The 16,287-nt window shown below is 48.1% G+C and overlaps 1 protein-coding gene across 1 annotated transcript in view; it reads left to right on the top strand.

Annotated features, from left to right (window-relative positions):
- ldb3a (LIM domain binding 3a) overlaps positions 1-16,287 on the top strand; it is a 143,677-nt gene that overhangs the window by 47,329 nt on the left and 80,061 nt on the right. Inside the window, exon 3 of the mRNA XM_052041333.1 lies at positions 10,711-10,862. Coding sequence (XP_051897293.1) covers positions 10,711-10,862 — 152 coding nt within the window. The remainder of the gene's footprint in view (positions 1-10,710; positions 10,863-16,287) is intronic.

Genomic DNA, 16,287 nt, shown 5'->3' on the forward strand with positions numbered 1-16,287 from the left:
ACTGCTTCTGATGATCTAGTCTTTACGTATCTCTGAGGCAGAGAATTCCAGATATTCACTACCTCTACCATGAGAAAAAATTTCTATGTACCTCGATTTTAAATGATCAATCCCTTATCTAGAAATTATGTCCCCTCGTTTGAGACTTCCCCACTAGTGAAAACCTTGTGACGTCCACCCTGTCGAGCACCCTTGTGACCTTCAGCAAGATCATCCCTCATTCTAAGAACACAAAGCCAAGATCGGTGACGTGCAGGGGTTGAACAGAACTCAGGGAGTTTGTGCTTTTACTGAAGATCTGGTACAGAGGTCCCTCTGTGACCAGTTACAGGGCAGTGATTCTGTCACCGTGCTGTGGGGTTTCACCTTGGGGTTGGACTTCAAAGAGCGTCAAATACTTAATTATAATTGACAGAATGAGTGAATTTGCTTTGAAAGAGTGATGGCCTGTACTTGCAGAATCTGATGTCTTGCAACAACAATGGCTTGCATTGAAACAGAGCCTTGAACCTGGTGAAAATACGCCGGGGCTTTGGAGCAACACACAACAAGCTAGAGGAACTCAGTGGGTAGATGCTGCCTGACCCGCTGAGTTCCTCCAGCTTTTTGTGTGTTGCTTCAGATTTCCAGCATCAGCAGTCTCTCATTTCTCTGGGGCTTTGGAGGAGTTTTATCAGCGCAGCTTGATGCATGGGAAATAATAGAACAGGTGATCAAAGATTTGATCTGAGAGAAATTTTTAACAGACGTCTTAGGAAGGAAGTAGAGGATGGGTGACTGAGAGTGGATTGCCGTGCAGAGCTTTCGAAGTTGTTTCGTGCTGTCGATTGGTCCTCAGTGAGGAGAAGGGCTGTAGGAGCAGTCAGCATAGAGAACCCAGCTCTTCATATGTTTCCTGCAACTCCTTGCACCCTTCCAGTGGAACTTCCTTTCCTTTTTGTGCACACTTTATTTGCAAATGCAGTAGGACAAGTCTATCCTGAGCAGTAGTCTCGCTCTCAGCTCAACACGTAATGCAGGGAGGTGTTCTGATCCAACACAGTCATCAGGGAAGCCTTTCAGGTGAGACATAGAAACATCTGCTCTGTCTTGTGGTGTGAAGAGTCGCAGGGATGTGCTTCCAGTGTCCCAATCAGCATTTAACTTCCAATTAACAGCACCAGAACAAATAATCTGAGACCTTTCTGTGTGCAAATTAGCTGCTGCTTCTGATTAGACAGTGACCTCTAAACCAAAAACACGATGAACTGCTTGGGTTTCTAATGAATTTGAGAAACACTGTATAAGCATAGGTTCTTTTCTTTCACACTTACTATCCAGCATCAAGAGGAGCGCCAAGTACCAATCAGTGTGACAGTGCAGTGCTATGGAGTTGTACTCCCTTCATTCCCTACGAACTTGGCTTCCGGATGGGTGCACGGGATTACGGGATATGCTCTTGGGATTCCGCACTGCACTGGTTTGCATTTTAGTTTCCTGCCACAAAGCCATCCTTCTTTATTTTGCAGTACACCGGATTCGTTAGAGACAGAATTATTGACTGCACCTGATGGAATCTACATTCCAAAGCATCGCTAAAATCTGGAAATCTAAAATAAAAATTGAAAATGCTGGAGATTCTCAGCAGGTCAGACAGCATCCGTGGAGAAAGCACTTCAGGTCGATGGCTTTTCATCAAAAGGATCTCTGTTCCTGTGCTAACCCCACATGGTGACAGATAGGTGGAGCAAATCACCTGCCTGTTATGAGGCCTGTAGACCTTCATGCTGCTGATGCCATTGGGTTAATGAGCTGGCCAGCCACAACTGGTCAGAGGTGTCAGTGGGAGTGACCCTTCTTTGTGCTTCTGAAGGCTGGTGAGATGAGAGAGTTCTGAATGATGCATTCTCATGTTTTGAAAGATTATTGTCTCCAGTGGGTCAGCCAGTGAGCCAGTGTTGGGTGAGAGCAGAGGCACAATTCACAGCAAACTGTCTACTTCAGAGGGAGCGGAAGTCTTGTCAAAAACTGCAGCAGAGAATGCCAACGTAAGCAGGATTGTTTCTGTGGATAGAAATTGGTTGTACTGCACAAATCTGTTTGAAAAATCAATCCCATTTACTTAATTGTCATGGAAACGAGGGAATTACCCAATTACCTTCACCTGGCCAAGATCAGTGGTGTCTCTATGCAGCACTGATAGAAGGGACAGGTTTCAAAGTACTCTGGGGGAACAGGTGTATCTATTGTGACAAGTGTCCAGATGTCATATAGAGTCAGAGAGATACAGTAGAGAAACAGGCCCTTTGGCCTATCGAGTCTGCCTCCGACCATCCACCACCCATTTATACTAAACCAACACTCCCATTTCCATTTTATTCTCTCCACAATTCCAGCAACTCCCCCCAGGTTCTGCCACTTAACTACACCAGAGACAAGTTATGGTGGCCAATCAATCTACGAATCTGCACATCTGTGAGATGTGAGTGGAATCTGGAGCACCTGGAGGAAACCCACGTGGTCACAGGGAGAACGTTCAAACTCCACACAGACAGCACCGGAGATCAGGATTGAACCTGGGTCTCTGGTGCTGTGGAGTAGCAGCTCTGCCACTGCTGCTTCATTGGTCCATATGCATTGTTACCTTTTGGTGAAGACACTGGACTCTGTGCTTTGGCCTGTGCACAGCTGGTTCACTGTACCATCTGCACTGAACAAGTGGAGCAAAGTGAATTTAAACCCAGATGTGCAGTTGTCACAGTGACAGGAGTCTGTTGGTTGTAGGCTGCAAACAACTGAAAGATTCATAAAACGAAAGATTTTGGTGTCAGCTTGCAACAGAGAAGATTTACTGAAGGCAGTGCCTGGACAGACTGTGAAAATGATGTTTGAAAAGTCTAAACTACTGACCTTTGCTTCATGCTTAAATGTAGTTGAGGGGAACAGAGGGTCTGGACCTTCGGTGGTGAGATGGGGACTGTGTGACTTCACCTTGATTTGAGCAGGCAGTAATGTACCTTTTGAGTACGTTATCTCTGTCCTCTACCTCTGCGGAAAGCTCTGGTTAGGTCATAGTGGGAAGGGTTGTGGTAATACCTTCAAATCTCCTTGTCCCCACTGCATTGTAACCCATACACTGGTGAGAGCAGTATATGGGGCTGGGCTTTACCTTTTGAATGTGCTGCAGGGACAGAATCTATTTCTTTGGTCCCGCTGATGAAGGTGAAACTTAAATTTAGGATCAGCAGCTGCTTTGCATTAGAAGCAATGCCTTTTAAAATATAACCTATTTTAACATAGTTACTGTTCAGCAAAACAGATGTTCCCACAAATGGAAGTCAAAAAATCTAAAATAAAAACAGAAAATGCTGGAAACACTCTGCAGGTTATGTTGCTGATTCCCACAGATGCAGCCTGACCTTCTGAGATGTTCCCTGCAGTTTGGAACTGCCTGGAACGACCTGCTGGGTGAACGGTCACATGGGGAACATTAAGATGTCGGGGGCGATGATTCCAGCTGGAAGATTGGATGAGAACTGAAGCAGCAGTGTACTGAGAGGAGGCGACTTACATTGCAAAAGGAGCAGATTCCATTTCCTGTCCTAATTATTATTAATTCCAAGGGGTCTGGACACCTCTAAGGCCAGCATTTATTCCCCGTCCTTAATTGTCCCTCAGAGTGTGTTGGAAAGGGAGCTGTAGGATTTCGACTGGTGATATTTTCCAAGTCGGGATGGTGTGTAACTTGGAGGGGAACCTGCAGGCGGTGGTGTTCCTGCTGGCCTCGTCCTTCCGTGTGGTAGAGATCACGGGTTTGAGAGGGGCTATCGGAGACAGCCTGGGTGAGTAACTGCTGTGCTTTTGGAGATGGTGCCCACTGCAGTGACTGCACTAGTGGAGGAGGGAATGAGTGGTCAGGGTGGTGAATGAGGTGCCAATCAAGGAAGGTGGTTTGTCCTGGATACTGCTGAGCCTTTTCATTCATTGGAGTTGAACTTATCGCGGCCCTTGGAGAGTATTCTATCACACGCCTGACTTGTGCCTTGTGGAAGGTAGAAAGGCTTTGGGGTGTCAAGATGCCCAACTTCTAATGCTTTTGGAGCCATGGGCGTTAATGTGGCTGGTCCAGTCAGTCCCGAAACACCAACCATTCCTTTCCTCCCACAGACGTTGCTTGACCCGCTGAGTTCCTCCAGCAGATCGTTTGTTGCTTCAGATTCCAGCATCCGCAGGCTCTGGTGTCTGCAGTCAAGTTTCTGGTTGATGGTGACACCAGGATGTTGATAATAGGAACATCGAAATGGTAATGCCATTGAATGTCAACTGCAGGTGTTTAAGATGTTGGAGGTGGTCATTGCCCAGCTCTGTGGTTGCCACTTCTCAGCCCATGCCTGAATATTCTCCAGGTCTTGCTGCAAGCAGATGTGGATTGACCGTTATCAGAGAAGTTGTGAATGGAAATGAACATTCTGCTTCAGCAGCAGACTTCCACTTTATCGTTGATGGAGTAGCTGGTGATGGCTGTGCCTGGGATACTGTACTGGAGAACCCTGGCAGTGATGTTCTGGGGCTGGGATGATTGATATCCAACAACCACAACCATCTTCCTACATGTAAAGTGTGATCCCGGGATCTTCAGGATTGTTTCCTTGATGTTCAGTGACTTCAACTTAAGTCTTATTGAGGTCACATTGGGTCAAGTGCTACCTTCATGTGGCTGCTCTTTCCTCACCTCTGGAGTGAATCTATTTGATCTTCGACCAAGTCTATGATGAAGTCTGGAGCTGAATTATCCTAGTGAAACATACACTCAGGAGCGGTGGGCAGGTTAGAGGCCAATGCTGTTTAGTGGTACTGTGGACAATGCTTTCCATCACTTCAGCTGAGGTTAGGCTGATGGGGTGGTGTGAATGAAGACAAGGGAACATTATCCACAGTTATATATTTCCAACCTTGTTTACCGACAAGCGTTTTGATCCACATTAACAGTGATTGTTGTATTTTAACACCAGATCAACCAATATCTCAGGCAGATGAAGTTCAAACGTTGCCCACTTCTCATTGTCTCACACAGTCTAAAGAAGTTGTAGTCTGTGTCAGTAGTGACCACTACAACAGGAAGGAGGGTTTGTGCGGGGGATGGAGGTTGAGGGTGAAGATCTAAAAACCGCACAACATTCCCACACCAGCTGCTGTTACTAGGGGAGCGGTATGTGTGCTTTGTCAGTGCTCAACTTCAGGCACTCTCGGTACATTCCACAACCAGATTTAAATCTCTGATAGGTTTATCACACAAGGAGATATGAAGTCCTCTCTGGAGGTTAGAAGTACGAGAGGTGATCTCATTGAAATATATACTATTTCTATGGGGGATGTCAAGGCGGATGTAAGGGTGATGTCTTCCCTGGCTGGGATCTCCAGAACCAGGCATCACAAACTTAAAGTAAGGAGTTGAGGAATGAGATGAGAAGAAATTTCTTCGCCCAGAGGGAGGTGAATCCTCTGCATTCTCCACACAAGAGGGCTGTGGAGGCTCAGTAGCTGAGTAGATTCAGAACAGAAGTCGACATGTTTTTGGATAGAAGTGATATCGAGAGATGTGGGACTAATGCAAGAAGGTGGCACTGAGGGAGAAGATCAGCTGTTGTCACGTTGAATGGTGGAGTAGGTACAAGGGGCTGAATGGCCGACTCCTGCTTCTTGTGTTCTCGTGTTTCTAACCTAATCACAGAATTGTACAGCACAGAATCAGGCCCTTCAGCCCATCACATCCATGCCGACCTCTTTGCCCATCTATACTAATTCCACTTACCCACACGCGGACCGTATCCTTCTACGCTTTGCCTGTTTAAGTGCCTGTCTAAATGCCTCTTAAACATAGTGACTGTATCTGGTTCCACCCCCTCCTCTAGCAGCACGTCCCAGATATCAACCACTCTCTGTGTACAAAAAAAACTTAACCCTTAAATTCCCTTTGACTCATTCCTCAGACTCCATGCCCTCTTGTTTTTGATACGCGTACCACGGGGGAAAACAGATGCTGACTATCTACTCTATCTATGTCCCTTATAATTCTATACACCCCTATCAGGTCACCCCTCAGCCTCCTTCGCTTCAGGGAAAACAAGCCCAGCCTGTCCGACCTCTCCCCATAACTAAAGTTTGCAAAGGGTTGAGAAACCCAGTGTGTTGGACGCAGAGTCTGCTGGCTGCATGAGGTAGGTCCTCCTGAACCCCCTTGAGGCTGTGAATGCAGAAGGTCTTCCTCCAACACTCGACCTCGCTGGTGCAGCCCTTGGTCGTTCCGAGGGACTTGAGAAAGGCAAAACATATTGATAATACCACTGGAGGGAGAGTCATACAGGCTTGAATCCATGCGACGTGTCAAGGAGTGATTGCAGTTTAATCACGGAACCTCCTGAGCTGAATTCTTGAAATGACTTGGCCTGTGGTTCCCCTGAACAGAATGTGCTTGTTTCAGGCAGTGTTGAAGTTTTATTTGGATCTAACTTCGAGCGGCCCCACGGGGAAGGCAGTGTGTTTGTCCGTGTTTCTCCAAGCCTGGCTGATGCCCACCAAAGGCAAGTGTCTGTCAGACAGGGCTGTTCTGATGAGCACAGACAGCTGTAGGGGCTCCTGCTTCACCGACACACATTGCTTGCAAGCACACTGGCCCAGTCAGCAATAAGTTTATCACTTAACAAGGCGCCCAGCTCAGTTTTCTTCATGAAACTCTCTGTGGCAGTGATGGATGGGAATCTTAGAAATGTTCTGGATTCACTTGCTGATATTATGTGTCTGATTATTTTGGCTTGTGTGATCAATGTTGGATGCTGTCTCCGGAGAGAGGGAGCGCTATGCTCAGCATTTAAGTGAGGCTTCCCCAATCTCTGTTGGGCTTGGAAACCTACTGCCCCAGAGTGGGCTCAGTCCCTCCCAGAGCAGCCCTGGGCATTGATGGCACCTCTGAGTGTTGCCCCATCACAGGGTGAGACCTGTTGGTGACCAGAACCACCCACAGTGAGCCAGCTCGGCCACACAACCTACCCTTGTGTAAATTGGCACATGTCCCGCTGTACTATTTTGTAAACCTGATCATCCTACACTAAACCAAGTTTGGTTCTCTCAGTGGAAGATGCCACAGAAGGGAAGGCCCAAATTAGATGGGGAAGGGGTAACATTGTTGTGGGTTACGGATACAACTGCCCCCCTCCCCCCAACAGTCTCTGCCTTCACACTGACGGGGGCTACCACAGGAATCGAGAGTAGGAAGCCCTGCAGATTACCACCTGTGGTTTAAAGGAGATGACAAACTCAAGGAGGTGACGGGTGCCATCCTGATGAAAAATTATTCCTTGGGCATTCCCCAGGGAATGAGGAGGATTTGCTTCCGCCCCGGTCCTTAAGGTGACTGATGGGGGAGCGGCTGCTGCAGGTGGGTTTGATGAGGCACTGGCTGCCCCGTTGTATGCTCTTTGGTCATAGAGTGGTGTAGCACGGATACAGGCCCACTGTGGCCTCCATCTGCTGTTGTTTCAGACACCCCCTTCGCGATATGCTTCCCCTGCCAGATCTCAGGGCAGGGTCTCCCGAGAGCCAGCGAGGAGCGAGCAGTGTGGGTGTCCTGTGGGTTGTTTGTGTTGAAGCTCCGCTGTGGGTTCTCGTTGAGGTTAGCTGAAGAATTGAAACTGCTGGGCCATGCGTGAGATGAGCTGAAGGAAGAGCTCATAGAAATGATACTGTGTGGAAACAGGCCCTTCAGCCCACTGAGTCTGCACCTCAAGCACCCACTTGTACTAATCCCCTTTTATTCTCTTCACATCCCCATCAACTGCCCCCGATTGTACCACTCACCTACACACTACTGGCAATTTACTGTGGCAAAGGAACCTGCTAACCAGTTGTAATTTTGCCAGCTCGGATTAATATCCTGCAAGATGTCACTGAAGAGGAGCATTGGCTGTGAATCGGTGCTTGGGTGAATCGTCTGTCTGCCGCTGGGATGGACGGTTGAAGGGAGGATCCTCCCATGGAATTTACCCCTTCCCCATTTAATTTAGGCTTTCCCTTCTGTGGCCTTTTCCACTGATAGAACCAACCCAGGTGCACTTCGGTGTAGGATGATCAGGGTTACAAAATGATAAAGCACGACATCTGCCGCTCTACGTAAGAATAGGTTATGTGGTTGAGCCGACTCACTGTGTGTGGTTCTGGTCACCAACAGATCTCGCCCTGTGATGAGACAACATGCAGAGGCGCTGTCAATGTCCTGGGCCACGCTCCTGATCTGCAGTCACCTGGTGCAGAGAGGGGTGGGTCAGTTGGGGGGATCTCCTGGTGGGTTCACTCCTGGGCCTGGCCAAGGTGGCCATTCACGGGTCCAGGTGGCGGGCAGTCGAGGCTTCTGCCCAAGCCTGCCCCTCTTCCATGGTTGCCTCTGTGACCGTGTCTCCCTGGAGAGGCAGCACACAGTATCCATGGGTACACTGGGGGCTTTCCAGGACCGGTGGGCGCCACAGGGGCTCGAGTGCATTCTGGATAGAGATGACTGTGTTGTAATTTGAAACTGTTGACTGTAAATAGAGTGATTTGTGGAATACTGTAGTATTGTAGTGATGTGATGCTGTAATCACTGAGTAAACCTCCTTTGGAAAAGGAAAGAAAATGTCCTGGGCCGATCTGTGAAGGACGGAGCCTGCTCTGGACAGCAAGTTTTCAAACTCAACTAGTAATGATGTTTAAAGCCAGCAGGGAGGAGGGGCAGAAAGGTCCTCAAGATGCATCATGCCCGGGTTCCTGAGGCTGGTGGTGATTAATTGGGGCAGCCACTGACACAGCTGGCAGACCCACTGCCTCACAGCTCCAGTGACCTGGGTTCGATGCTGCCCACCATTGCTGCGCTGGTGGAGTCTGCACATTCTCCCTGTGACGGCCTGGGTTTCCCTTGGTTTCCTCCTACACCCCAAGGATGTTGGTGGGATAATTGGCCACTGTCAATTGCCCCAGGTGTGTAGGTGAGTGGCAGAATCTGTGGGAATGTGGGGAGAATAAAATGGGATTAGAGTAGAACTCGTGTAAATGAGTGGCTGACAGTCAGCATGGACTTGGTGGGCCCGAGGGCCTGTTCCCGTGCTGTATCTCTCTATGACTCGGTAGTCCCTGTAGGTTGGGTAGCAGGGAAGGTTCTGCCAGCACTAGTCACACCAAGTGACTGCACTGCGACAACAGCATGTAATCAGAAAAGACAGGCACCATCTCCGAGAGGGATGTGAGCTTGGGTTGGACTGGGCTGTTGATGGAGAGTGAACAAAATGGGCAGGGCTTATTCCTCCCGTAATGCCTGCCAATCAGACTTGTCCCCGTGCCCAGCAGTGTCATTGATTGGCTCTGCAGGGTTGGGGAGGGTCAGCAATATAAGTGAAAGGACTATCCAAACCTCGTTGGGAGCAGGGTGTGCTGACTGGATCAGTGCGAGCTTGGGCTGACTGGGAGACACTGGAGGGAAATGTCTGTCAGGGCTGGGAACTGGCACAAGTGAGGTATTGCACATCAGCAGGACCCAGGAGGACCTTCTAGGGTCCAGCCCACAGGGACGGGCACTTCTCCTAATCAGCAGCATTGACCCCGTGGGTCTGTGATCAGGCCCAGGCAACGCTGAACCGTAGCTTTCTGATCAATTCTTCTCGTTTCCTTCTACTTTTGATTCTCTTTCAATACGGAGCAGTTTCTGATTCATCTTTTGTGTAAGATGTTTCAGTAACAATTCAGCGACAGGTTATTGGTATTGGTTTATTATTGTCACTTGTATCGAGGTACAGTGAAAAACTTGTCTTGCATACCATTCATACAGATCAATTCATTACACCGTGCACTGAGGTAGTACAGGGTAAAAACGATAACAGAATACAGAGTAAAGTGTTACAGCTACAGGGAAGTGCATTGCAGGTAGACAATAAGGTGCAAGGTCATAACAAGGCAGATTGTGAGGTCAAGAGTCCATCTCGTCGTATAAGGGAACCATTCAATAGTCTTATCACCGTGGGATAGAAACTGTCCCTGAGCCTGGTGGTATGTGCCCTCAGGCTCCTGTATCTTCTGCCTGATGGGAGAGGGGAGAAGAGAGAATGACCCAGGTGTGGGTGGGGTCTTTTATTATGCTGGCTGCTTCACCAAGGCAGCGATAGGTAGAGTCCATGGAGGGGAGTCTGTCTTTTGTGTTTTTAGATGGCCTGCCATACCCTGTGGCTGTGCAACTTTGGGGTAGTATTTATCTAGTGTGTGCCCTCAGACTGCGAGCTACCGTGTTCTGCTATCCCCTGCTACAGTGATTCCTTAGCTTACAAATGTTCAATATACGAATTTTTGCTATAGTGCTGTTAACGTTTTGGGATACCTGTCTTTGATTTGCAAAGTCTTTTTTTGCTCTAAGGAATACTGCAGTACTCTCCATGTATGAACACACTGTATCAAAATGCCCATAATGAATATCACTTTGCTTTTTCCTTTTATGAGATTCCACTTGGAACATTATCCGGGAACATGTTTCCTCTCATACACTGAGGAACCGCTGTATCTGGTTGTCTGCTCTGGTCATGTGTGGGCTAGGACTGGTTACACATACAAAACATCAGCCTGTCTTTGCCTTTCAGGTGTTGGTTTGTTTGTGATTTGATTCTTTCATTGTTTTACTTTCCAGTCTCCAACCTTCACCCACACTTCTTCTCATTTCAGGTAAGTCCAGGTAGCAAGGCGGCACTGGCAAACATCAGCCAAGGAGATACCATCGTGGCCATCGATGGGGTCAGCACAGAGGGCATGACCCACCTGGACTGCCAGAATAAGATCAAGTCAGCCACCTACTCACTGAACCTGAGCCTCCAGAAGTAGGTGCAAACCTGTTACCGTGTTGGGAATGAAGGTGATGGGGTGGGTGGAGAATGCAGGTACAATTCAGGGTGGCAAAGGCAGGGTAATCATGTTGTCAAAGGCTGGAAAGGCCCCTGATGATGTTGATGCCTCAAATGGGGCTGAGGGAGATGGTCCGGCATCAACTGATGACCAAGTAGAACAGGCGGAGGGGGTGGAAAAGCCTAGTCCTGCTCCATCTGTTGTGACTCAGATAGACACTAGTTCCACCTCGTGCTGTGCTGAGTGTCCCTCTGGGAAGGGAAGGGAACGCCAGGGTGTTGCACCACATGCCCTCACCTGGTGATGGTTTGTAGGCCAGACTGTGAGTCATGTGTTGATCGGTCCATTCCCGCTGCACCTTCACTGTCCGCGCATGGTTTTACCGTTGTTGGACTCCACACGGTCCGTTTGGGGAAAGGGCTTTTGTCAAGCTTGTTGGGGTGCTCGTACAATCTGATTTGAAGACGTTGGTCAAATTTCAAGATGAACAATGTTAAATGTCATTTGAATGGAGTACTGAGTCAGCATAGCCCAGGACCCTCGTGTAACTTTTTTTCAGGGGGTCAGACAGCACGGAAACAGGCCCATCAGCCCAACTCGCCCAGGCTGACAGGCTACCTGAACTGGTCCCGCCTGCCTATGTTTGGCCCATATCCCTCCAAACCATTCCTATTCATGTACCTATGTATTGTACAAAATTCCCAATTGATATCTGGAATATGGATAAAAACATGACAAAAAAGATGCAATAAAAAGCAGATTTCATGTCTTCAAGATATTATAAAGCCTTCACAATGATGTTTGAAGTGTAGTGACATGGGATATATATTCTGCCGATTTGTACCCAGCAAGCCAGACATATAACAATGAAAAAACTTCCAGATGGTATACCTCTGGAAAAACTTCCCTGCCACTCGATCTTTGAATGCTTTCCTTAGAGGAGGGAAAAAGTCTTAGTTTTTAACAACTCATTAGAAACCTCTTTGGGCAATGCAACAATTACTTAGTCCATGTACTGGGGGCTGGGTTGGGGACTGCGGCCCATGTACTGTACTGGGGGCTGGGTTGGGGACTGCGGCCCATGTACTGTACTGGGGGCTGGGTTGGGGACTGCGGCCCATGGACTGTACTGGGCGGCTGGGTTGGGGACTGCGGCCCATGGACTGTACTGGGCGGCTGGGTTGGGGACTGCGGCCCATGTACCGGGGGCTGGGTTGAGTCATAGACTGAAGTGAATGCACTGTGACTTGATCCCACAAGTTTCCAAGGCTGAAGTACTTTGAGCCCTGGCACTAAAAAAGTTACTGCTCTCTCCTCTCAAATAATAAGAAGGTAATTTTAGTCCAACATTTGGTGTTCTCTGAATCCTTCAAATAAATAAATCAGAGAAATACAAGTCAGAACTCTACAAAATTAGAAGCCATCCACAAGGAGTTAAATCACCTTTTAGAAAAAGTGAAACATTTTACAGTTACTTTGCAGCCATTACGTGGAACAAATTAGCTTGTGCATCCTTAATCTTTAGAGATGAAGTCACTAAATCACAAGCATCTCGTGGAGTCTGGTTGTCTTTGCCAGAACTTAGATTTACCTGGCAGAAATTGTGTTTTGTAAAGCCATTTTGTCTTCAGGCCCTGGAAGTTCTGCCATGTCAGTGCCTTTCAACTGGGAGTTCCTTACGACAGCAGGTCCACTTGCTTGGAAGGTTGATGGGACTGTAAATTATTTTGTGTGTACTCAGCAATGAGTGTTGTGCTTTGTGCTTATTGAGATAAGAGCACTCTCTGATATTCACCCGGTGGGAAAGATAGTATAAAATGACACACTCCATCTGATCTGTAGACTACACTGTACAGAAAACATCTTTCATCCAGTACCAGATTCCTGTTGCTGGGAGCTGGGATGTTAGTCCATCTTGTGGGCAACTGTATGGGCAGTGGATACACCTGTCTCAACTGTTCCAGCAGCTCATTGAACAATCTAAATTTAACCTGTTCATCATTTCCAGTATCATGAGAGCTGCGTTGTTTGCGGTGGGTTAGGGTGGGTATGGGTACTTCACTTTACACGTGGCTGCAGGGTGCGGTGCTTCGCTCTACACTTTGCATCCCCTTGTTTTGCATTTGTGGAAACATGGTGACTGTCAGGTGGGAACTGAAGGAGCTTCATCCAGCTCACCACCTCTCCTGAGAGCGATGCTTGCAATGGTGCTGTAGTAGTCAATTAATTTAACAGGAGAATAGCTGAAAATCTACTGTTGGCACCCACCCCCAACCTTCTTTCAAATTCCATCCAAGGTGAAATGACTTTCAGTGGGGCGTTTTGTCCCTTAAAGCAGCAATTGTATTACAGAAAACCTCTTCCGTCCAGTACTAGGTTCTTGTAGCTGGGAACCGGGATGTTGGCCCATATTACAGACAACGGATACTTCTGTCTCAACTGTTGCAGTGTTTTTCCCAGCGGGCATGCTCCCAGTTTATGTAGTCCTCTCCTCTGGTAGCTGCAACAACCTTCTGTTCCCAAGCGATCATGTGGTGTTCCAAGTGGGAAGCCCAGCACTGTGTATGGGGACAGGATCACTTTATCTTTTGCCTCCAGGGTGACCATTTGATTTACCAGCATCTCAAATCCTTCACGTATGTATTTAGGTAGGATTCTGACTTAGAGGATTTCCGTCATAATCCCACAGGTGGTAGAACATATACCAAACATCTGAACCCATGGTTGCTCTCGTACTGAGCAGGATTACCGTTGCAACAACACAGTACAGTAGTTCCAGTTGTCAATTGGGATACCCACATCTTCATGTCCATTCTTTCCTTCCCACTTACATTCCCTTCCTGAACTTTTCATCTGTTATGCCAAGCACAACGATCACTCTGGGTACAGCTCCAACACTGAATTATACGGCAGTTACCACACCTCAGGAATGTCCAGTGGTGGTGTTGGTACATAGGATTCACAGTAGTCACATAGCTCCCTGCACCAGGTGGTAATCTGTTGCCTGATGTGATTAGGCGATATACATCAGCTGGGATAGTTGCCTGCTCCTTTATATTTATCTGAAGGGGCAGGCAGGGTCTGAGCACAGTGACCTATGTCCAACAATCCAGCCCCAACTGTTGATTGGTCAACTGACAGGGAGGGAGTTGAAAGAGAAGAGAGAGGAACTGAAATTGGGAAGAGTAAGAGATGTGGGCCTTCTCATTTACATTTACCCCTCAATCTGTTGGTTCCATTGTCTGGGCTTCTAATTAGTCATTGGTTTATTATTGTCAAATGTACCGAGGAATGGTGAAGAATGTTGTTTTGCATGCCATCCATACAGATCATTTCACCACATCAGTACATCAAGGTAATACAAGGGAGAAGCAAGAACAGAATGCAGAATAAAGTGTTACAGTTGCAGAGAAAGTGCAGTACAGGCAGACAATAAGGTGCAAAGCCATGAGGACATAGACTGTGAGGTCAAGAGACCATGTTACCATACAAGAGGTCCGTTTGATAGTCTTATAACAGCGACATAGAAGTTGTCCTTGAGCTTGGTGGTATATATTTTCAGGCTTTTGTATCAAAGTTTGAAGATTAAGGCATAATCTAAGATGATTAAAGGATTTGACAAGGGAAATGGATCAAAACTGTTTCCTTTGTGTGGAATCAGAGTGATGCCTCGGGTCACAAAGCCCCCTTTCAGATTCCAGCATCTGTAGTCTCTTGTATCTCCCTCCTTCACTTACCACGCTGTGGGAATTGAGAACTGGAGGGCCGAGGCCAGTTTAATTCTGTAAAAACGTGACACGAGGATTAGGAGCAGGCAGAGGCCATTCAGCCCTTCGAGGCCGCTGCACCATTCCTCAAGATCATGGCTGATCTCCTCCCTCCTGCACTGTCTCCACTTCCCAAACGTCCAGAAACCAGTCGATCTCCATCACTCAATGGCTGAGCCCTCCAAAGATTTACCACTCTGTGCATGAGGAAGGGTCTCCTCGTCACAGTTCTAAACAGCCCCCCCCCCCTTTATTTTGGGACTGCGACACAAGAGACTGGAGATGCTGCAAACTAGAGCAAAAGTTAAACTGCTGGCAGAACTCAGCAGGTCGAGCAGCATCTGTGGAGGCAAAGGAATGGTCGTCAGGGTCAGCATTAGCAATTTGTGTTTTGTTCTGGGACTGTGACCGCCAGTTCCAGACCCCTCAGCCAGGGGAAACATCCTCCCTGTACCCAGCCTGCGGGAAGTCTGTAATTTTCAATTCCAGGCTAATAATTTTGGGTCCAATGGATCGGATGAAGAGATGGAGGCAAACAGAGAATGGGTTCGTGGGGCTCAATGGACTTTGTTCTGTTGCTGCAGCCACTCTGTACTGGGTTTGTGCTCACACTCCAGAGACAACCATAGTGAGGAGGAAGGTCATTGGCTGAGGAGAAAGCAGCTATCACAATTCTTCAAGTATGCTCTAAATCAGTTGTGGCCACGTCTTCTCTCCTGGTCTCTCAAACTCAATGGCATTATCTTGTTTCCCAGCAAAGAAACCGAGGGGGGCTTTTCATGTGATGGTAACTGTTGGCTGCCATGGCCTCTGAATTCAAAGGGCTACGACAGCCTGGTTTGTTTGGGTTGCCCAGTGGCACAGCTGGTAGAGCTGCTGCCTCACAGCGCCGGGGACCTGGGTTCGATCCTGACCTCCAGCGCTGTCTGTGTACTCCAGTTTCCTCCCACACCCCAAAGATGTGTGAGTTGTTAGGTTCCAGACAGTGAATCACAGTTGTGTGCTGCGCTGTGTAGGTTTCTACTATCCCTGCCACGGACCTGGTGTGGAATCAGCTCAACTCACGCTGACGTACTGGAGGGAAGGTAATATTCTTGATAAGTGATGAACATTGCTAAATCAGGAATGTTCTCAGAAACCTGTGTTCATTTTTAATTGGGCTTGCTTCTTTTACACTTCTTATACCCGTGCCAACCCCCACTCTTACCCTCAATCAGTTATCCTGTACCCTCAGTGGACTGGGTGCACGTTCTTCCACTCGGAACGTTGCACCTTCACTGCAGCAACAATGCCATGTTACCTGCGGGCTTTGATCTCGCGGGTGTGGCTAATGCACTGGTTTGTGCTGCAGATGTTGCAGGGAGCTTTTCATCTCTGCCCTCCATTTCAGGCCTGTGATGGGGCCACCTATGCCGCAAGCACCAGGGTGTGGGGCAGCACAGCAGGTAGGACCACAGCCTGGCACCTCCAGAGACCCGGGTTCAATCCTGACCTCGGGTGCTGTCTGTGTGGAGTTTGCACGTTCTCTCTGTGGCCGCGTGGGTTTCCCACAGGTGCTCCAGTTTCCTCCCACATCCCAAAAGTGTGTGGGTTGGTAGGTTAATTCCCCACTGTAAATTGCCCCCTGGTGTGG

The sequence above is a fragment of the Pristis pectinata genome, chromosome 30, assembly GCF_009764475.1.
Source record: "Pristis pectinata isolate sPriPec2 chromosome 30, sPriPec2.1.pri, whole genome shotgun sequence".
NCBI classification, from domain to species: Eukaryota; Metazoa; Chordata; class Chondrichthyes; order Rhinopristiformes; family Pristidae; genus Pristis; species Pristis pectinata.